This window comes from Euleptes europaea, chromosome 9, assembly GCF_029931775.1.
Source record: "Euleptes europaea isolate rEulEur1 chromosome 9, rEulEur1.hap1, whole genome shotgun sequence".
Lineage (NCBI taxonomy): Eukaryota > Metazoa > Chordata > Lepidosauria > Squamata > Sphaerodactylidae > Euleptes > Euleptes europaea.
The window spans coordinates 5,377,936-5,399,656 of NC_079320.1; the positions used below are offsets into that span (position 1 = coordinate 5,377,936).

A 21,721-nucleotide genomic window follows, 5' to 3' on the forward strand; every position below is an offset into this window, starting at 1 on the left:
CTCTTCCTTACGCTGCCCCCGGCAGTCACTTGGCTGGGAAACCAGCCCTGCGGTCCTGCGATAAGAAGAGGAAACATCGTAAAGGAGTGAGGGGAATCAAAAACAAGAAAGCCGCTGAGCCTGGCTTTAAGAGGGGCGTGGGCATGTTCATGGAGGAGAGGGCTAGCCATGGGTACTAGTAAAAATGGATACGAGCCATGATGTATACTCATTCTCTCCAGGATCAGATGAGAATGCCTATGTTATTAGCTGCTTTGGAAGACAGGCAGGATGGTGCTGCTGCCGTCTTGTTTGTGGTCTTCCTAGAGGCACCTGGTTGGCCACTGTGTGAACAGACTGGTGGACTTGATGGGCCTTAGTCTGATCCAGCAGGGCTCTTCTTACGTTCTTATGGAGGATGGGGCTATCCATGGCTACTAGTCCAAATGGATACTATTCATGATGCATGTCTATTCTCTCCAGGATCAGAGGAGTCCTGGCTGAACAGGATCCCCCCCCCCCCGTCTTCCTCAACTGAAATTCTCTCGGGCTCCGATGTGCGAGTGGGCCCCCCACCTTTAAAGCAGAGCCCCAACAGGTACCCTGGACTCAGCAGAAGAGAGTACGGGAAGCAGCGCGGCTTTCTTTTTCAGGCAACACTTACAATATATAGTTGTGTTGCTATTTTTGGGATTAAACTGGAAATTATGAAGCCACTTTTGAAGTGACGGTGAGGGGGAGGGAAAGGTTCTTTTTCCAAAAATGCTATTTACGAGCTGCTGCTTCGACTTAAAAAGAAACAGCTGTATCCAGAATATTGTTTGGTTTTTTAAAAGGCTTTTACTCCCTCAAGGGGAAAAAAAATTAGATTTACAAAAAAAAAAAAAGCCAACAACGAAAAAACAAACAAACAAAAACAGCCTGCATTGACTCTCCAGAAGAGAGGTTTGACAATATTAATCCAAATATCACGCTATTTAATTCCCCAATAAAACATTGGGAAAAAAGTGCCTACAATCTCTTTCTAACACTTTTGCTACATATAAAAATCTCCAGCTAATAGGAATCTTATGGTACCAACCCTCTAAAACAGTTAAGATATATACACATTTTTTGGGGAGGGGGGATATTAACAAACAGAATATTACAAAGTATTAAAGAAGGCAACTCTTCTTGCTTTCACTTGAAGTTGGCGTAGTCTGAAAAGGCGTCGATGTATTCCTGAACCACTTTGTAGCAGAATTCGTACTGTTCCTGGGGGGGGGGGGGACAGAGAGAAAACAGAGAATTGAGTAACAGAATGAAGCGTCAGTCCCAAAGCACATTAAAACAGTGTTGCAGCTGAATCTCCTGATTCAAAGCAAGGATGGGGAATTTTGGGAAAATACCTGTAGAGCCAAGTGTAGTGGAATTAAGGATCGGGGTGTAGTGTAGTCTAGTGTAGTTGGACTAGGATCGGGGAAACCCAGATTCGAATCCCCGCTCTGGCCTGGACACTCACTGGGTGACCTGAGGCCAGTCACACACACTCAGCCCTGACCCTGGCTAGTATTTGGATGGGAGACCTCACATGAAGCTGCCTTATACCGAATCAGGCCCTTGGTCCATCAAAGTCAGTACTCTCCAGCGGCTCTCCAGGGTCTCAGGCAGGGGTTTTTCACATCATTTACTTGCCTAGTCCCTTTAACTGGAGAAGCCGGGGATTGAACCTGGGACCTTCTGCATGCTGAGCAGATGCTCTACCGCTCAGCCACAGCCCCTCCTAAGGAATACCAGGGGCGTGACGTGGAGGCAGGCAGCGGCAAACCACCTTGAAAACCCTACAGGGTTGCTGTAAGTCCGCTGTGACTTGAAGCTCTACCCCCTCCCCATGCTCTGATTTTAATACCACCACGCTGGATCAGATCAGCAGTCCATCATGTCTACTGTACTGTTCATATAGTGGCCAACCAGCTGCCCTGGAGGGCCAAAAAACCAGGGCCAACAGTTCGAGACCTTCCCTTGATGCTGCCTCCCAGGACTGGTATTCAGAGGTTTACTGCCTCTGTAGATAGAGGCTCTCTTCAGTCACCGTGGCTAGTAGCCAATAATGCACCTCTCCTCTACAAGAGATTCAAAACTGATAAAGGGAAGTATTTTTTCACACGACGCATAGTTAAATTGTGGAACTCCCTGCCAAGGGATGTGGGGATGGTTGCCAACTTGGAAGGCTATAAGAGGGGAGTGGACATGTTCATGGAGGAGTGGTATTCATGGCTACTAGTCAAAATGGCTACTAGTCATGATGCATGCCTGTTCTCTCCAGGATCAGAGGAGCATGCTTGTTATCTTAGGTGCTGTGGGACAAAGGCTGGACGGTGCTGCTGCAGTCGTGTTTTTTGTGGGCTTCCTAGAGGCACCTGGTTGGCCCCTGTGTGAACAGACTGCTGGACTTGATGGGCCTTGGTCTGATCCAGCAGGGCCTTTCTTATTTTTGACTTCATACATCTTTATGACCGAGAGAGTTTGCATGAGTACATTTTGAATTTTACAAACACCTTTGTGTTTGTAAAACTTCAGTGTTACTCCTCTTCAGTGTTACTCCTCTGAAGATGCCTGCCACAGCTGCTGGCAAAACGTCAGGAAAGAAAATACCAAGACCACGGTTACACAGCCCGGATAACCTACAAGAACCTTTGTGTTTGTTTTGTATGTTTAATATTCACACTGGATACACAGAAGCTTGAACAGGGCTAGATATAAGTTGCTTATTTGTGCATGCATTAAATTTATTATATATTATAAATCACTCCTAAGATCGGTTACACAACCCGGATAACCTACAAGAACTAATGAACTCTGACCGTGAAAGCCTTCGACAACATTCCTAAGATCATTTGTATCAATATGAGCCCCATGGTGCATGTTGTTTCTTGACCTTAGGGTACCTTATTCTGGTTTTTTTAGGGTTAAGGTTTTTCCCCTTTTTGTTGCTGGCATAGAGGGAGATGAATGCCAAAAGGTTGGAACCCCCCCACCCCCCCACCCACACACACAGAAGTTCGAGCTTACCAGTGTTTGGACCATGTGCGGCCTCTGTAACCTCAAGCTCTTCACTGTCTGAAAGACGTCCAGAATCCCCTCCGCTTTGACCCTTTCCAAGACCGTGCCCAGTGCGCAGAAGGTCCCTGTTCGTCCTGCCCCAGCACTTGAGGGGGTGAGGAGGGGGAGCACAAAAGGGGGTGGGGAGAAAGGGTGACTTGCCATCAGTGGAGTTCAACGATAATCCTACTCAGAGATTTTATCTTATTAAACATTTACATCCCGCTTTTCCTTGTGGCTCAAGTCGGCTTACAATAATGGTTCAAACATCCCTAACTAAAACCAAAGATTTAACAAGCCCAAAAACCCTCCCTCTCCCTGAAGGAGTAGGAGTTTGTTTTTATACACCAACTTTCTCCACCACTTAAGGGAGAATCAAACCGGCTTATAATCACCTTCCCTTCCCCTCCCCACAACAGACACCCTGTGAGGTAGGTGGGGCTGAGAGAGCCCTAAGAGAGCTGTGACTAGCCCAAGGTCACCCAGCTGGCTTCATAGGGAGGAGTGGAGAAACCAACCCAGTTCACCAGATTAGTGTCCGCCTATTCTCTCCAGGATCAGAGGAGCATGCCTATTATATTAGGTGCTATGGGACACAGGCAGGACAATGTTGCTGCAGTCGTCTTGTTTGTGGGCTTCCTAGAGGCACCTACTGGGCTTGATGGAGCTTGGTCTGATCCAGCATGGCCTTTCTTATGTTCCTATGATTACCTGCAGTGGACGGTGATGGGATGGTTTCCCGACTGCTGCTGCTGCTTCTGCACAGCCGCGATGATGTTGATCATTCCTTTCCCGTCGGTGGGGATGCCGACCTCTGGCCAGCCATGGAAATGGAACTGTCGGATCTGCCGGCTCTTGTTTTCCTGGCCAAACAACAGGAAGAAAGACTCAGAGAAGCCTCCGTCTTAATCCAGGGAGACTCCCAGAAACACAGCTAGGATGTAAGGGAAGAGGGGGTCCCCAACCTTTCTGAGCTCGTGGGCACTTCTGAAATTCCGACATGGCACGGGCAAGTGCAGGCCACAGAATGGCTGCTGATAATGGTTGGTGTAGGAGGCGGAACCAGCCGCAGAATGGCAGCGACAGCTTACCTTCAGTCGCACAGTGAAGATCCTTGTGCTGTGGCGGCAGCTGCTGCCAAAGCAATGATTTCAGTTTAATCTGCACAGCCCATCAAATTTTCAATGGCCAATCAGAAGCCTTGCTGGACAAAAGCCCCACCTGGCCCTGCCCACTTTTGAAAAACACTCGGTGGGTACCGGGAAAGGTGCTGATAGGCACCACGGTGCCCCACAGGCACCACACATTGGGGACCCCTGATTTTAGGGAAGGGACGGCTTATGTAAGCCAAGGAATGAGCTATTAGCAGCAATCTCCTTTTTAGTTAAGTACTTTCCCCCTCCTTTCCAACAGGTTCTCTCTCCCTCCCTTTAAATGAAAGCTGCTGTTGGAGGACTGATCAGACCGGGAGGTGATCGGAGAAGGAATCAGAGGGAAGTCGTAGTGGAAAGTTCTCTTCCCAAGGTTTAGAATCAGGAACCAAGGTGGGTACGGCATCAACGTGTGTAGCACCAATGCCCTTGGGGTAGGTGGAGCTTGGTAAGGGCTTGGTGGAAGAAACGGGCAGGAAAGGAGGCCCTGCAGGGAGCCGGCCAGAGAGAGGAGAGGCCAAGATGGCAGGAAGGGCAAAAGGCAGCAGAACCGATCCGCTTGGGGTCTCCTCACACCTACCCTGGTGTTTGCCACCAGCATGTCTCGCACCGTGTAGCTCTCACACTCCTCCTCCTTCTTCAGCTCCACAGTGATATCCCCATAAGACACAGTGCCGTCAGAAGGCCAGTACTGGGCACATTTCTCCTGAGGAAGAAGAGTTGGTTTTTATATGCCAAGGGCAATGGTGCAAAATAGGTTAAAAGATTTTTTATTACTCAGAACAGAAATTCCCTAGACGTTTTGCCCCAGGGGCTTCTTCAGAGGAATCTGTAATATATATAATATAAATACATTATTGAGTTTATACAAGCTATATCATATGCAAAAAACAGCCAGAGCTTATTCGTCCTTGAGATTGCATGGAGGAGAAAGAAAAACAAATCCTTGTAGGTGAGAGAGATAAAGCTGTATAGAACGTATTCTGACTTTTAACATAGTGTTATATTTGTTTGCATAATCCTAACCAAATATTTACTTGTATTGACTCAGAAATGTATTTATATATTATATAATACAGATTCCCCTGAAGAAGCCCCTTGACCGAAATGTGTAGGGAAGTTCTTTTCTGAGTAATTAAAAAAAATATTTTACCTATTTTGCACCATTGGCCTCGGCCTTCTTTTTATCTCTCTATTTAAAATCACCACGTCACTGTCTATCCCTGCTCTTCCTCTGCAGAGCTCAGAGCTCCTTCGGCAATGTGGCCAGGAGATCGTCCATCTAAGCAGCTTGAAGGAGCTTTGCATCAAGAAGGAGGAAGAAGAAGAAGAGTTGGTTTTTATATGCCGACTCTCTACCACTTAAGGAAGAATCAAACCGGCTTACAACCACCTTCCCTTCCCCTCCCCACGACAGACACCCTGTGAGGTAGGTGAGGCTGAGAGAGCTGCGACTAGCCCAAGGTCACCCAGCTGGCTTCATGTACAGGAATGGGGAATCTAACCCGGTTCACCAGATTAGCACCCGCTGCTCATGTGGAGGAGTGGGGAATCAAACCCGGTTTTCCAGATCAGACTCCACTGCTCCAAACCACTGCTCAACCACTACACCACGCTGGCAGCAGCAAGACAGGGCCAGGAGTCTTCTGGGCCATTCACCGAGCGCTCATCTCTCGCTCCACAGCGGCTCACCTGGCCCCGCTCTTCCAGCTCCGTCAACATGACAATAGAGCAGGACTTCCACTCCCAGATCATCCGCCAGAAGTCCTCTATCGTGTGCTGGAGGGGGCCTTGGCTGGCGATGTAGGAGTCCTTCTGGCGATAGCCCTGGAAAAAGTTTTAAGACACGGTTACTGGGAAGCGACACACAGCAGCGGGGCACAAAAACCCATCCGTGGGGCACCACGGCTTTGCGCGAGCTACTGCGCCGCTCCGCTCTCCAGGAGAGGTTTTGTTTCTAAAAATGGAAGATTCTCTTTCCCATCCCCCTCTCTTTTCCTGCGTCCCTCCGTTTAACATGAAAAGAAGTTTCAGTCATTTGGAATCATAGAGTTGGAAGGGACCACCAGGGTCATCTAGTCCAACCCCCTGCACAATGCAGGAAATTTACAACTACCTCCCCCACACACCCCCAGGGACCCCTACTCCATGCCCAGAAGATGGCCAAGATGCCCTCCCTCTCACAATTTGCCTAAGGTCATAGAATCAGCATTGCTGACAGATGGCCATCTAACCTCTTCTTAAAAACCTCCAGGGAAGGAGAGCTCACCACCTCCCCAGGAAGCTTGTTCCACTGAGGAACAGCTCTGTTCGAAAATTCTTCCTAATGTCTAGACGAAACCCTTTCGATTTAATTTTAACCCGTTGGTTCTGGTCCGACCTTCTGGGGCAATAGAAAACAACTCGGCACCCTCCTCTATATGACAGCCCTTCAAGTACTTGAAGATGGTTATCAGCCACACATTCCTGCAGAGGCAGGAAAAAGGGTTGTCAGGTAAAAAAGCTTTCAGGCCATATTGAGCTTGACCGAGATTCTTTGAAAAGCAAAGACTTAACGGTAATGCAGACTGAAGCCACATGCAGAACGTCACAATCTTACTCCCATTTTGAATAAACAGACACGCTTAAATCTCATCCCCTGAAAATCTCATCGGTCTCTAAGGTGCTGCTGGACTCGAATTTAGCTCTTCTACTACAGACCAACACAGCTACCCCCCTGTAACTAGCAGAGGGAGGTTTCTCTCCCCCATCCCCTTTGGGGAAGCATGTAATCCCCTGTGGCTGTAGTACATTCCAGACACTGCTACAGCATTTTATTTTCCTGCATGTGTTAACTAGCATGTGCATACACACACACATGCAATTGGTGAATCAGGATGAAGCCATCAAATCGGTTGCCGGTGTCAGCAATTTCAAAAGCTTCTGTCCTTGGCTTCTTTTCTCCTGGCTTAGTTACGTGTTCCTTGAAGCTGTCACGCAAGTAGGACAAAGTACTGAGAAAACCAGAGCAGCTCTACAGAGAAAGCAACTCCTATCCAGCTTGCTAATACAACAACGTATGATGTAAGGCTCCCAGAATAACTTGAAAAGGACTGAGGATCCAACCCTTTGTTCTAGAACCAAGCTCGAAAAGAAAGGCGAGCCAGAAAAGACAGGAGAGAGAAAACAGCCACTCACGTCTATAAAAGAAGCGTTGACATAATCTGTGTTTTCTTCGCCCCTCTTCACTGGAATGATCACTCTGTTGAACTCATCTGCAGGAGGTAACAAGGAAACAAGAAGAGTTGATTTTTATATGACAACTTTCTCTACCACTTAAGGAAGAATCAAACTTGCTTACTATCACCTTCCCTTCTCCTCCCCACAACAGATACCCTGTGAGGTAGGTGGAGCTGAGACAGCTCTAAAAGAGCTGTGACTAGCCCAAGGTCACCCAGCTGGCTTCGTGTGTAGGAGCTGGGAAACAAATCCAGATTATAGTGTCCGCCGCTCATGTGGAGGAGTGGGAAATCAAACCTGGTTCTCTAGATCAGAGTCCAAACCTGGTTCTCCAGATCAGAGTCCAAACCTGGTTCTCCAGACCATTGCTCCAAACCACTGCTCTTAACCACTGCACCATGCTTGCTCTCACACCATGCTGGTTCAGTGAACAGCTATGGTACTCGCAAAAGGTGTATGCTATTGTAAACACTTTGCAGTGCGAGTTCAGGCAAAGATGCTGGGTGGAGGGCTGGGATTCTCACGCCAGGCAGAGGCCGGGCCCTTCAATTTTTCCAGCTACACCTGAAGGGAAGAAGCCCCTTGCAAACAGGAGGGGAAGTGGTGGGCTGGAAGAGCCAGACAGCCAGAAGGGCAAAGGGGGTCCTGCACATTCCAAAATGCAGACACTGTACCTACACCCGCCCACTGGATTCCCATACACATTCTGCATACACATTTTTTAAGCAACTGTTGACTTTAGATACGTATTTATTACACCCATCTTCCCAAAAAATCTGAGATCTGAAGAACGGTACACCTCCTGTCTTCCTGCAGACCTTGAATCTCAAAACTCAGATGGAGTCACCAGATTCTGTGCAGCTGCCAGCCTGCCGAGGGGCAGCGTTGATTTAGTGACATATCTTTGCTTTTATACATATTTTAATGGAAGATTGTTTGTGTGTGTGTGTCTTTTTCTCTTCTTATAACCCTTCTGTTAATGTATGTTTTATTCTGCTGGTCCATGGCTGTAATTAAGGATTGACTGATTGATTGTTGACTAGATAAACACAACCATCCTAAGCAGAGCAGCTCATGTGACTGGGTAAGTGCATAATGTTCATATGCAGATCTAGAATCACAGAAACATAGAGTTGGAAGGGACCTCCAGGGTCATCTAGTCTAACCCCCTGCACAATGAAGGAAATCACAACTACCTCCTCCCCCCACACCCCCAGTGACCCCTACTCCATGCCCAGAAGATGGCCCAAAAAATTCACAGAAAATTGCTTCTTGTCCCCAAAGTGGCCATCGTCATTACCCTGGGCATGTAAGAAAGGGTCATGAGAGCCAAGCACCGATGCAACCCTTCCTGCCCTCACTCTCACGATCTGCCTAAGATCACAGAATCAGCATTGCTGTCAGATGGCCACCTAAAAAGGTAAGGTAAAGGTCCCCTGCGCAAGCACCGGGTCATTCCTGACCCATGGGGTGACGTCACATGCCGATGTTTACTAGGCAGACTTTTGTTTACGGGGTGGTTTGCCAGTGCCTTCCCCAGTCATCTTCCCTTTACCCCCAGCAAGCTGGGTACTCAAGGTTGAGTCAACCTGAAACCAACTTCCGTCGGAATCGAACTCAGGTCGTGAGCAGAGCTTTTGACTGCAGTACTGCAGCTTACCACTCTGCGCCACGGGGCTCCTCAGATGGCTACCTAGCCTCTGCTTAAAACCCTCCAAAGGAGAGCCCTCCACCTCCCGAGGATTTATTTTGATGCAGTTGTGGGCTCATGATATCCCGCAACATGCGCTGCCTTCTGTACATGCGCCATTATCAGTATTAAGCCTACAGGTCAGCCAGCCCTCCCTGATTCAATCTTGGAACACAAGAGCCGCTTCTTTGGGAGGCTCCTGCCCCCGCAGCCACCGCCCCATAAAGAACTGACGGTTTTACTATTGTGCATCCCTCTGCCACACAGAGACACTCACATGGAATTATCTGTAGCACCCTGTTTTTCTTCATGTTGGCTGGCAAGTTGCCCGTTCTCATCTTGTCGTTCTGAATTTTGATGGAAGTTAGCTTCTGCAAAAGAAGACAAACAGGATACAAAATGGGGGGTTTGCCATTGCCTACAGCAACCCCAGACTTCCTTGGGGGTCTCCCATCCCAAGTACTACCCAGGGATGACCCTGCTTAGCTTCCAAGATCCGACAAGATCGGGCAAGCCTGGGCTCTCCAGGTCAGGGACCTTTCTCCTCTAGGATAATGTAACTGGGATTAGCAAAAGTAATCTACTCTACTGAGAGCCAGCAGGGTGTAGTGGTTAAGAGAGGTGGTTTGGAGGGGTGGACTCTGATCTGGAGAACCGGGTAGGTTTCCCTCCTCCACATGAAGCCAGCTGGGTGACCTTGGGCTAGACACACTCTCTCAGCCCCACCTACCTCACAGGGTGTCTGTTGTGAGGAGGGGAAGGGAAGGTGATTGTAAGCCAATTTGGTTCTTTCTTAAGTGGTAGAGAAAGTCGGCATATAAAAACAAACTCTTCTTCTTCTACTCCGACCTCTTGCTGCAAGGGAGGATATACCCCCACACACAAAGCTACACAACAACTTACCTCACCCCAAGGGCCCCTGCATGGTAAAAAAAACAACTGACAAAGAAAAGGCCTTGATAAAACTGACTGGGAGCAAGTCTGTGTGTGTGTGGGGGGGCACTATCTGACCCGCAGTGAGAACAGCTGGAGGATAGCAGGAGGGGGGATTGGGGGAAGAGGGATGCCAGCTTGAAATATCTTGGCTGAGTGTTTTTCTTTCTCCTGCTGCAGGTACTTACAGCCTGGTCGTGGCTGGAGAGCACCAGCCTAAGGGTGAGAGTCAAAGGGCTCTTGACCCTTGGCCAGTGAATCACAGCCTGTATTCTTGGCCAAAGGGATTAACCTGGTGGACACCAGCACAAGATGACTAGTCTACATTTTGTCTTATGTTTGTTTTTTATACTGTGTATATGTGTGTAAAGTGCTGTCAAGTCGCAGCCGACTTATGGCGACCCCTTTTGGGGTTTTCATGGCAAGAGACTAACAGAGGTGGTTTGCCAGTGCCTTCCTCTGCACAGCAACCCTGGTATTCCTTGGTGGTCTCCCATCCAAATACTAACCAGGGCCGACCCTGCTTAGCTTCTGAGATCTGACGAGATCAGGCTAGCCTGGGCCATCCAGATTGTGTGTGTGTGTGTGTGTGTATCTGTGTATATAAATTTGTTTAAAAGCGTATTTTTGCAAGCTCCGTTGAAGACCAAAGTAGGATAAAAATATACTAAACAAATAAACTTTAAAAATCCAGAACTTTTCCTCCCCCATCTAAAATACCAAGCTGATTCCAATGGCAACATTTAGATTAACTGCAGAAGATTTGGGAGAAGAAATCCCAGACTTTTGGACTTCCAATTACCCCCTCTCAAAAAGACTCCCCAAGGAGTCATTCCTTCAAACAAAAAAACAACAACCCTGGAATTCTATTCGTTTCTCTCTGCCTTCAAGCAGGTGAGCAGATTCTGAATCTGAACTATACACAACCCTATGACCTTGTGGATGAAAAAACCACAATTGGTTCAATTCTGCTTTAGAACATAAGAACATAAGAAAGCCATGCTGGATCAGACCAAGGTCCATCAAGTCCAGCAGTCTGTTCACACAGTGGCCAACCAGGGGCCTCTAGGAAGCCCACAAACAAGACGACTGCAGCAGCATTCACCTGCCTGTGCTCCACAGCACCTAATATAATGGGCATGCTCCTCTGATCCTGTAGAGAATAGGTCTGCATCATGACAAATATCCATTTTGACTAGTAGCCATAGATAGCCCCATCCTCCATAAGAAAAGCCCTGCTGGATCAGACCAAGGTCCACCAGGTCCAGCCGTCTGTTCATACAGTGGCCAACCAGGTGCCTCTAGGAAGCCCACAAGCAAGGCGACTGCAACAGCATTATCCTGCCTGTGTTCCACAGCACCTAATATAACAGCCACACTCCTCTGATCCTGGAGAGAATAGGTATGTGTCATCATGACAAACATCCATTTTGACTAGTAGCCATGAATAGCCCTCTCCTCCATGAACATGTCCACTCCCCTCTTATAGCCTTCCAAGTTGTTAGCTTTCAGCTAACATGACCAGCATCAACTTGTAGAGGGCTGCCAGGCTCTCTTCTCTAGTTATGGAACACCAAGGTACCACCGACTGTCACCCACCTTAAACTCTTCCTCCAACCCATTGCTGCTGGCCCCTGGGATCTTGTTATAAATTTTCTGGAGGTGGATCTCCAGCGAGGTCACCTCCAGCTCTGTGTCTCCATACAGGTAATGCTCTAGAAGGGCTTGGTAGATGAAGACGTACTGCATCTGGAAGAGAAAGTGATTTGGAGAGCTGCATTCCACATCCAACTGAGGCCACACCCTGAAGCCTAAGGAAAAACCTCGTGTGCCCAGGAGGCAAGGAGGAAATGGAATGTCGTCCCATTTCTTTTGTTGGCGTCCTTTGAAGGCAGACATCTGGGAGGTGGGGTGGGCATCAAAGACATTTAGGGCTGGAAACCCATTCTCCCTCATTCCCAGGGGCCTAAAGCACTCAGTATATACTAAGTTTAAAAAAACGCGTTATCCAGGTTACATTGCACCTCAGACCTCCCATTTTGGCTTGGAAATGCTTTGGAAGCACCAGACATCAGTTTTTTCCCCAAAACGCCTATATCACTATGTATTTCATTATGTCGTTTCAAAACCGGCAATCCAAGGGGTGCGTTCAGTTACATACGCTATTCAGTTCTCCTCCCCTCTTTTTGCAACACCCAATGAAAAGCCTTTCTCCTCCCATCCCACCTTCCCCCTCCCCTCCCGTTTGCATCCAACAATCATTAGTGTTACTTAATCTCCCCCCCCCATAAGTGCTTGTGGTCTTACAAAGGAACACGGGAACGTTGGAACATTAGACCAACCATTTTTATTTGTGCAGGGTCCCAATCAAACATTTCCCTCATATGGAATATCCTTGAAGTAGATTTTGTAAACGGTTCGTGGGCTTGAGGGGGAAGGAATGCAGAGGAGGGCGAGGGCTGGAAAAGTGGCGAAATTGCTGCGAGCGGGAGAGCGCCCACACAAACACACAAGTCAGGGCTCTCCTGCCGGCACAAAGTATCTCCCCGCCTGTTCCTCTCTTTCTCCCGCTGCCGGGGTTGAGCGTGCCTCCCTGCTCTCAAAAAAATTTTTTAATGTGCTCGTCCCAACAAAAAAAATGCAAGATCGTTGGACCAACGCCCGAAAAGACGGCAGCTCTGTGATTAGCACTGTTCAAGGAATGGCTCATTTTGGGTTGTTTTTTTTTGGGGGGGGATATGCCTGCATAGGTTGTGATTAGGGTTTCCCTGCTGTGCAAATGAGGCAATTCTTAATGGCGTACAGCGCGCCTTTGGATCAATGATATTGCGCATGTGTGAAACAAAGAAAGGGGAGGGGAGGCAGGGAAGCATCAGCGACGTAGACATGACGCAGTGCTCCCCCACGCTCCTCCTCTCAACTTTTTGGACTATTACTTTGGAGGTGCGATATGACGATAAACCGTCTTGGAAGCAATCTTAACAGGCACAGTGCCATCGGAAATGAAGAATACGCATCCAAAACACACACACCGAGCACGATAATATGCTGTAACTTGTTGGTGCGTTGGCCCCCCAGACTAGATGTTTCAGAAGAAGAAGGGATGGCTTTATACCCTGCCTTTCTCTACCTTTCAGGAGTTTCAAAGCAGCTTACAATCACCTTCCTCTCCCCACACTAGGCACCCTGTGAGGTAGGTGGGGCTAAGAGAGCTTGGAGACAGAGCTGTGACTGACCCAAGGTCAGCCAGCAGGCTTCATGTGGAGTGGGGAACTGAACATGGTTCACCAGATTAGAGTCCACAGCTCATGAGCAGGAGTGGGGAATCAAACCCAGACCTCCAGATTAGAGACCGCCGCACTTAACCACTACATCACTACGCAGTTTTCTCCAAACTCTGTTAGCCCCACCTACCTCACAAGGTATCTATTGTGGGGAGAGGAAGGGAAGGAGATTGTAAGCCGGTTTGATTCTCCTTTAAAAAGGTAGAGAAAGTTGGAATATAAAAGCCAACTCTTCTTCTTCTTCTTCTAGCCTGGGCCATCCAGGTCAGGGCCTACGGGAATTCGTCTGGCTAAAATGGCTAAGAAAAGCACAAGGAAATATTATGCTATCCTGTCAATTGTATTCCTGCATAACCCACCTTGTGTCCAAGCGAGAAAGGTGGACTATAAATAACACGAATAAATGAATAAATGCGTGCCAGCCGTGCTTGCTCAGAATCTCCTCCTGAAGGGATTTGCAGTTTGGGTGGTGAAATCCAGCATGAAGCACTGCAATGGCTACTGCAATATCCAAGGAGATAAAGGCAATATCCAAAGTTGCCTATGGGGTCTGCAGAAGGATTCACTGTTGCAGCATCGGAGTATCTGGTAGAGAATTCTGCATCGCGGGATTTCGTTTTTTCATTTAAAAGGGTCCTCTAAGCACTTTTGCAAATAATAAAATGACAAGAAAGTGCTGACACCTGAAAGCTCATACCCCGAAAACCTTGTTGGTCTCTAAGGTGCTACTGGGCTCAAATCTAGATGAAGCAAAAGTGCTTCATTGGCCTATGAAGGCTGACGTTTGCCTTCCCGGAGCACCGACTTACGTCTGTCTGCACCATCTGGCAGCGCTGCGCTCTGATGCGGCTCACGAACCCGTAAACGTCCACCTTCCTCTCGGTGAGCATCATGTCCAGCATGGCGTCGATGACAATGAATGTTCCTGTCCGTCCAACGCCAGCACTGAGGGGGGGGGAAGGGGGGAAGAAGAGAAAAAACGGCTCCCTTTACTCAGCCCCGGCAAGCTGTCTGGGCTCTTTCAGCACAGCAGCCTGATAGCATACGGGCCTGCCTAAATCTCCAGGACTGGACCTGGCAACCCGGTATGCAAGCGCACTGACTGCTTTCCAGCCGCGCGCCTGCCTCAAATGCTACTGTGCAGTCACAGCGCGGCCCTTTTGAAACTGACACAGCCGCTCTTGCCAGCCCGGGCAACCAGCTACTAGGAACCAGATGCAAAGGGCTGTCTCTTTTGAACCTGAGAGGAGCCATGTTCCTGTAAATCTCTGTTTTAGAAGCAGCCATTTCGCAGAGAGCTGACAGCCACGTACTCAATGCGAGCTGCTCCCCCTCCCAACTTCCTCCGTTGCTCAATGGGTCGTTAGCAGTAATCCTGATATCCAGATGAGTCATCCCTCCTGTCCAGCTGCAGAGACCCCAGTACATTTGCACAGATCGCACCTATTGTTCCTGAATGTAAATCCCATCAGCAGAGAGATTCCTGACCATCTCGGGTTGCGAAAGCCATTGGCATTAGAATAGATTTCCAAATTCTCACTACCCTGACCCGGTAGACAGTGCTTAATCCTTTTTTCACCTTTTGTCACCTGGGAACCTGGGAGGGGTAAAACCCCTCTTCCCGCCCCCAGAAAACAGTATAACTAGGATACCCCTGGCCCATTCAAGACACCTTAGGTCTTTCCTGGCATCTTTGCCGTTACTCTGTCGGTTTGGTTTCGCGAGCCTTACCACGCTCCCTCCCGCCTTGCTGGTCAAGTCTACGGGAACACCCCCCCCCATCTCGGTCTTCCTTTTCAATCTGTTATTAGTCTACGTGAGTTGGACAACACCTCATCTAGATAAGGTAAATATTGGGTCAACGCTCTCCTGCCACGTTGGCAAACGTCTCTGTGCTACTGTCTGATATTTCTTAGCCTCTTGTATGTCTGTACTGCACCATTTGAATGCTTGAATACATAAACACTGTTTAATTTGGAACTCCTAGTCTCTGTCTTTATTCAAACGTCTCATTAAACGGATTCTGGTATAGTTGAGTGCGAGATCGCTATAAAAATACATAGTTACCGATTGCTCAGCTAATTTCCCCATATAAAGGAGCATTTCGGCTAACAAGCCTGAGTGGCCACAATGCAGCAGGCAAGTGAAAAACACCGGCAACGTTTAACTAAAAAAAAAATTGTTGGGGTGACTACACGTGCCTGGCTCAGTTATTGCAAGTCCTATCCTCTGCTGCCAACAGGAACAGCTCCCTGCCCTCCTCTAAGTTTCAGCCCCTCAAATACTTAAAGAGAGCAATACTATCTCCCTTCAACCTCCTCTTCTCCAGACTGAACATTCCCAAGTCCCTCGGCCTTTCCTCGTAGGGCTTGGTCTCCAGGCCCCTGATCATCCTCATCTCCCACACACAGACCCCAGTACTGACCTGCAGTGGACAACGATGGCCCCGGCGTACTGCGGGTTGCACGTCTTCACCTTCTTCAGAAACTTCAGCATCCCAATTGGCGTGAAGGGGACCCCAAAGTCAGGCCAGCTGGTGAAGTGGAACTGCGTCACCAGGCGCTGGGGCTTCTTGTTGGTGACGTCGCCTACCTGGGTGGATGGGGGGGGGGAACAGATTACAGAAAGGGCATCGGACGGTCGGGAGTCGCCTAGCCCCCACGGGTCTCCTCCTCCTCCCCCCTGGCTGGCCTTAAAACCCACAGCGGAGGTCGCGAGGGAGCAGGTCGGACCAAGGAAGGAACAAGCATGCGTAAGGGTTGGCCCCCTTTGCCCCAAGAATGTCTGACAAAACGGGAAGGTAAGTGGCCAGCAAGCCTTCTGGGTCTCCTCAGTCTAAACGGCAGAGACAACAAACTGATCTTAAGTGTTTATTTTAATTTATTTTATTCCATTTATAGCCCACCCTCCCCCCGCCGGGATGGGCGCATCTTGAAAGGACACCTTTAAAAGGCCCCCTTGCAGCATTTGGGGAGGCTTGATCTCGCTTAGAAGAGGATACAAAGGCACGAACCAACACTCATCTGGCCTGAAATCTTTGGAGCAGGGGTTCCCAAACTTTTTGAGTCATGGAGCACTTTTCAGGAGATAAATTAGTCAGGGAGTACTAGTTTTCACCTAGCACCTACATACTAAACCGAACGACAGTAGTGTTTTTCTTTCCAATATCTTCACGGAGCACTAAGAGATGCTTCGCGGAGCACCAAGTGTTCCACAGAGCACAGTTTGGGAACCTCAGCTTTGGAGAAAACTTGAAGGTGCGGGGGCAGGGAAGAGAGAAGAACGAAGCGCGATACCTGCTGGATGCAGAACTTTCGCACCGTGTAGTCCACCAAGACAGTCACGTCTTCTACAGACACTCGGATGTTTCCGTAGGTCCAGCAGCCCTGGTCTGGCCAGTACTGAGCACATTTGCACTGGAGAGAAAGCAACGCAGGAAAACAACAATTCAGTCCAAAAGAGACAACGCCTGGAGGATTGCCACAGGAGACTGATTTTGCAGTGCGACCTCTGCCGAACAGCCCCTGTACGTTCACCAACCATCCGTGCTGCATGAAGAGCGTTTCCAGATGGTGGGGCCAACCTGCCTCACACACACCAATCCTGCACATCTGCCTTTTTCCAGCACCGAATTGGCAATATTTAGTTTGCGGGGAGATGCCATTCTGCTGCCCCTTCCCTGATATTCTGCCAACTGCGAGAGCCCTTGTGGAGCGGAGAGAAGATGTAGAAGAGACACTGACCCCTACTGGCTATTCCTCCTTATGACAAGTTGCACGGCTCTTCCTATGCCCACATCACCTTACTATCTTGGCGGCGGAAAAGTGCTGGCAAGAGAACCCCGTAGAGCAGGTGTGTGAGACTCATTTGTTATGAGGGCCGGATATGACATAAATGTCACTTGGAGGGGGCTGAGCCATGCCTCGCTAGGCCAGATCGTGAGTAGAAAGCGGTGGCTGCCTCGGCTGGCTCAAGGGCCAGATAAAAGCTCTCAAGGGGCCCGCGGGCCTTATCTTTGACAACCCCTGCCGTAGAGTTTTCAAGGCAAGAGACGAACAAGGGTGGCTTGCCGTTGCCTGGCTGTGTAGCAACCCTAGACTCCCTCATTGGTCTCCCATCCAAATATTAACCGGGCTGACCCTGCTTAGCTTTCCGAGATCTGATGAGATCAGGCTAGTCTGGGCCATCCAGGGAAGGGCCTTTGCTCTCCTCCTTTTCTACCACTCTCCTTCCACTGGCCTCAACCGTCTCTCTGTTACCCGTTTACCTCTTTCCTCTCTTTCAGGTTGGTCACCATGACAATTGTCGCTGTGTTTTGCTCCCAAATCATTCTCCAGAAGTCATTCACAGTTTCTTCTTTTGGTCCTTTAAAAAAGAGAGAGAGAGAGAGAGAAATATCACAGGAAGACCGTGGAAAGATGGCTGTGAGATTAACAGCTCCACCTCTCTCACCCCTTTTTGAAACGCTCATGTGGAGGAGTGGGGAATCAAACCTGGTTCTCCAGATCAGACTCCACCGCTCCAAACCACTGCTCCTAACCACAACACCATGCTGGATCCCCCCCTCCACAAAGCAGAAAAAACACACACAGTATATTAGGTTAGCATCAAAACTTGCAGTCTTCTGCCACCTGAACAGAAAAACGTGAAGGGAAGCCAAAGGGATTTACCTTGTGCGGCAATGAACTTGTTCTTCTCTTGGTACCCCTGCCAGGAAAAAAAGCAAAAAAAGAAAGAGGTCAGATCAGTTTTTGCCTTTAAAAATGCCAACAGGCGAAAAATGGCTTCCAAAATGGGGACCTTCTTAAAAGTTACTCAAAGTGCATGCGTCACCTTACCCAAGGTAGGAAACTGTCTTGAACACAAATGAACACATGAAGCTGCCTTATACTGAATTGGACCCTTGGTCCATCGAAGTCAACACTGTCTGCTCAGACCGGCAGCAGCTCTCCAGGTAGAGGTCTTTGACACCACCTACTTGCCTGGTCCCTTTAACTGGAGATGCCGGGGAATGAATCTAGGACCTTCTGCATGCCAAGCAGAGGCTCTACCTCTGAGCCACAGTCCCTCCCTTGACATGAGCCTCATGAGAGTGCTTGGAAGAGATAGAGCCAGTACAGCCAGAGTGGATTCGGACGGAACGAGCAATGCCCCCCCCCCATGCATTTACTGTTTCTGCTGGGATGTCAGAAGGGCAAGATTGTGCATTGCACACTGGCATGCATATCTGAGACATGGAGCTGATCCTTCATGCACGGTGATAGTGTTCTTGCGTCACACGCCATGTGGCCCAGCTTGGGCTGAATAGAGAAGGACGGGGGTGTAAAAATGGCATGCATCCATCGGGCTCTTGGCTGCCCATAGCTCCGCAACCCTTCTGCTGGGAGCAGTACAAACAGAGAGCACTGTTGGAATAGACCCCATGGTCTGTGTAGTCCAGCATCCTGTTTCACGCAGCTGACCATCAGTTGCCCTGGAGGGCCAGCTAACAGGACATAGAGGGCCAAGGCCTTCCACAGATGTGACCCCCTAGCATTGTGTTCCAGAGGGTTTACTGCCTAGGAATATGGAGTAGAAAAGAGCAAGAGGCCAGCAGCAAGAGGCCGGCAGCACCTTAAAGACTAACAAAATTTCTGGCAGGGTATGAGCTTTCATGAGTCACGGCTCTGAAGAAGTGAGCTGTGACTCACGGAAGCTCACACCCTGCCAGAAATTGTGGTTAGTCTTTAAGGTGCTACCGGGACTCTTGCTCTTTTCCACTGCTATTGACAGACTAACACGGCTCCCTGTCGTGGGAATAGGGAGTCTTTCTTTAGTCCTCATGGCTAGTAGCCACTGATGGACCTGTCCTCCATGAACCTAGTCCCCTTTTAAAGCTGGACTGACTCTGTCAAGGAAGCCACGGCCTTCTGGTTTCAAGACCTGAGCAAGGCTGGTAACGACAGTGTGTTTTGGAGGTAATTAAGTCACAGGGTCTCCACAAGACGACTTGCCGGCACTTAACATGCTCGTGGTCACGGAGTTCCAGAGTTTCAGAGTTTAATAACTCCATGAGTTCCAGAGTTTAATAACTCATTTTCTTTTTGAATAACTAACTCATTTTCTTTCTGACTAAACTGCGGCTGTCGTACTTTGGACACATTATGAGAAGACAGGAGTCACTGGAAAAGACAATCACGCTTGGAAAAGTTGAGGGTAGCGGGAAAAGAGGAAGACCCGACAAGAGATGGATTGACTCTATAAAGGAAACCATGGTCCTCAATTTGCAAGATCTGAGCAAGGGTGTTAAGGATAGGATGTTCTGGAGGACATGGATTCATAGGGTCACCATGAGTCGGAAGCGACTTAGCACTTAACACACACATAAAAATCTGAAGAAGTGAACAGTGGCTCACAAAAGCTCATACCCTGCCAGAAATTTTGTTAGTCTTTAAGGTGTTACTGGACTCCTACTCTTGTTATTTTCTTTTGACTGTCCTGAATCTAGATTTCATCTAGACTGTCCTGAATCCAGATTTCATTCTAGATTTCAATCTAGATTTTATCTAGATTTCAGTAAGGCTTTTGATAAGGTTCCACATAGTATTCTAGTTGACAAATTGGGAAAATGTGGTTTAGATCCTATTATTGTTAGGTGGATCTGCAACTGGTTGACAGATCGTACCCAAAGAGTACTAGTTAATAGTTCCTCATCCACTTGGAGAGAAGTGACTAGTGGAGTTCCTCAGGGATCTGTGCTGGGCCCTGTGTTGTTCAACATCTTTATAAATGATTTGGATGAAGGAATAGAGGGGTTGCTTATTAAATCTGCAGATGAAACTAAATTGGGAGGGGTAGCAAATACAGTAGAAGACAGAGCCAAGATGCAGGATGATCTTGACAGGCTGGAGAAGTGGGCTAGAACTAATAAAATGCACTTCAACAAAGACAAATGTAAAGTTCTGCATTTAGGTAGGAAAAATCAAATACATAATTATAGGATGGGGGAGACTTGTCTGAGCAGTAGTGTGTGTGAAAAGGATCTTGGGGTCTTAGTAGACCGAACGCTGAACATGAGTCAGCAGTGGGATGCGGTAGCTTTACTCTGCTCTGGTTAGACCTCACCTAGAGTACTGTGTTCAGTTTTGAGCACCACAATTTAAGAAAGATGTAGACAAGCTGGAACGTATCCAGAGGAGGGCAACAAAGATGGTGAGGGGCCTGGAGACCAAGTCCTATGAGGAAAGGTTGAAGGAGCTAGGTATGTTTAGCCTGAACAGGAGAAGATTGAGAGGGGATATGATAACCATGTTCAAGTAATTGAGGGGCTGTCATATTGAGGATGGTGCCGAGTTGTTTTCTGTTTCCCAAGAAGGTCAGACCAGAACCAACGGGTTGAAATTAAATCCAAAGAGTTTCCGTCTAGACATTAGGAAGAATTTTCTAACAGTTAGAGTGGTTCCTCAGTGGAACAGGCTTCCTCAGGAGGAGGTAAGCTCTCCTTCCATGGAGGTTTTTAAGAAGAGGTTAGATGGCCATCTGTCAGCAATGCTGATTCTGTGACCTTAGGCAGATGATGAGAGGGAGGGCATCTTGGCCATCTTCTGGTCACTAGGTGTGGGGGGGAGGTAGTTGTGAATTTCCTGCATTGTGCAGGGGGTTGGACTTGATGACCCTGGTGGTCCCTTCCAACTCTATGATTCTATTATTTTAATGTCTTGGCCTACAACTTCATTGTATGTCCCCAATTTCTTGTATTGGGTGTGTGTGTATGTGTGTGTGTGTGTGCGAAAGTTCTTTTTAACCACTCTCCTTGCACCATATATAATTTTATAAAATTAAATGGATACTTACATTAATAAATGAGGCATTGATGTAATCGGAGTCTGGAACTCCTTCGAGAGGAGTCAGGTGAACCCTGGAATGGTCATCTAGGAAAGGACAGTAGAGGCATGTTAAAGATTTTTAAAAATTCAGGGCAACAAGAGAATATCACCAAGTAGTGCTTTGAAATCGGGATGCAGGGCAAGAGACCCCATAGGTACATTAAAGCACCTCAGTGACACCAAAGCCGATACACCCAGAGAGCTACCCTTGCATCCCTCTTTCCCAGAGGATGATGAAGAAGAAGAGTTGGTTTTTATATGCTGACTTTGGAGTGGAGGACTCTGATCTGTCGAACCGGGTTTGCTTTCCCTCTCCTACACATGAAGCCAGCTGGGTGACCTTGGGCTAGTCATAGTTCTCTTAGAGCTCTCTCAGACCCACCTACCTCACAGGGCGTCTGTTGTGGGCAGAGGAAGGGAAGGTGATTGTAAGCTGGTTTGATCCGCGCTTAAGTGGTAGAGAAAGTCGGCATATAAAAACCAACTCTTCTTCTACCATGTACATGTCCCTTCTACGAC

General features: G+C 48.3%; 1 protein-coding gene across 1 annotated transcript in view; it reads right to left on the reverse strand.

The window, feature by feature from the left end:
- Positions 1 to 883: 883 nt before the first annotated feature.
- Positions 884 to 21,721, reverse strand: part of PTPRA (protein tyrosine phosphatase receptor type A) — a 152,301-nt gene continuing 131,463 nt past the window's right edge. Inside the window, exons 11-24 of the mRNA XM_056855773.1 lie at positions 21,171 to 21,247; positions 18,008 to 18,044; positions 17,605 to 17,702; positions 16,634 to 16,753; positions 15,763 to 15,929; positions 14,147 to 14,282; positions 11,653 to 11,802; positions 9,398 to 9,491; positions 7,389 to 7,465; positions 5,904 to 6,038; positions 4,792 to 4,917; positions 3,772 to 3,923; positions 3,031 to 3,166; positions 884 to 1,233 (exon numbers count right to left, since the gene is read on the reverse strand). Of these exons, the coding sequence (XP_056711751.1) occupies positions 1,159 to 1,233; positions 3,031 to 3,166; positions 3,772 to 3,923; positions 4,792 to 4,917; positions 5,904 to 6,038; positions 7,389 to 7,465; positions 9,398 to 9,491; positions 11,653 to 11,802; positions 14,147 to 14,282; positions 15,763 to 15,929; positions 16,634 to 16,753; positions 17,605 to 17,702; positions 18,008 to 18,044; positions 21,171 to 21,247 (1,580 nt within the window). The 3' untranslated portion in view covers positions 884 to 1,158. The remainder of the gene's footprint in view (positions 1,234 to 3,030; positions 3,167 to 3,771; positions 3,924 to 4,791; positions 4,918 to 5,903; positions 6,039 to 7,388; positions 7,466 to 9,397; positions 9,492 to 11,652; positions 11,803 to 14,146; positions 14,283 to 15,762; positions 15,930 to 16,633; positions 16,754 to 17,604; positions 17,703 to 18,007; positions 18,045 to 21,170; positions 21,248 to 21,721) is intronic.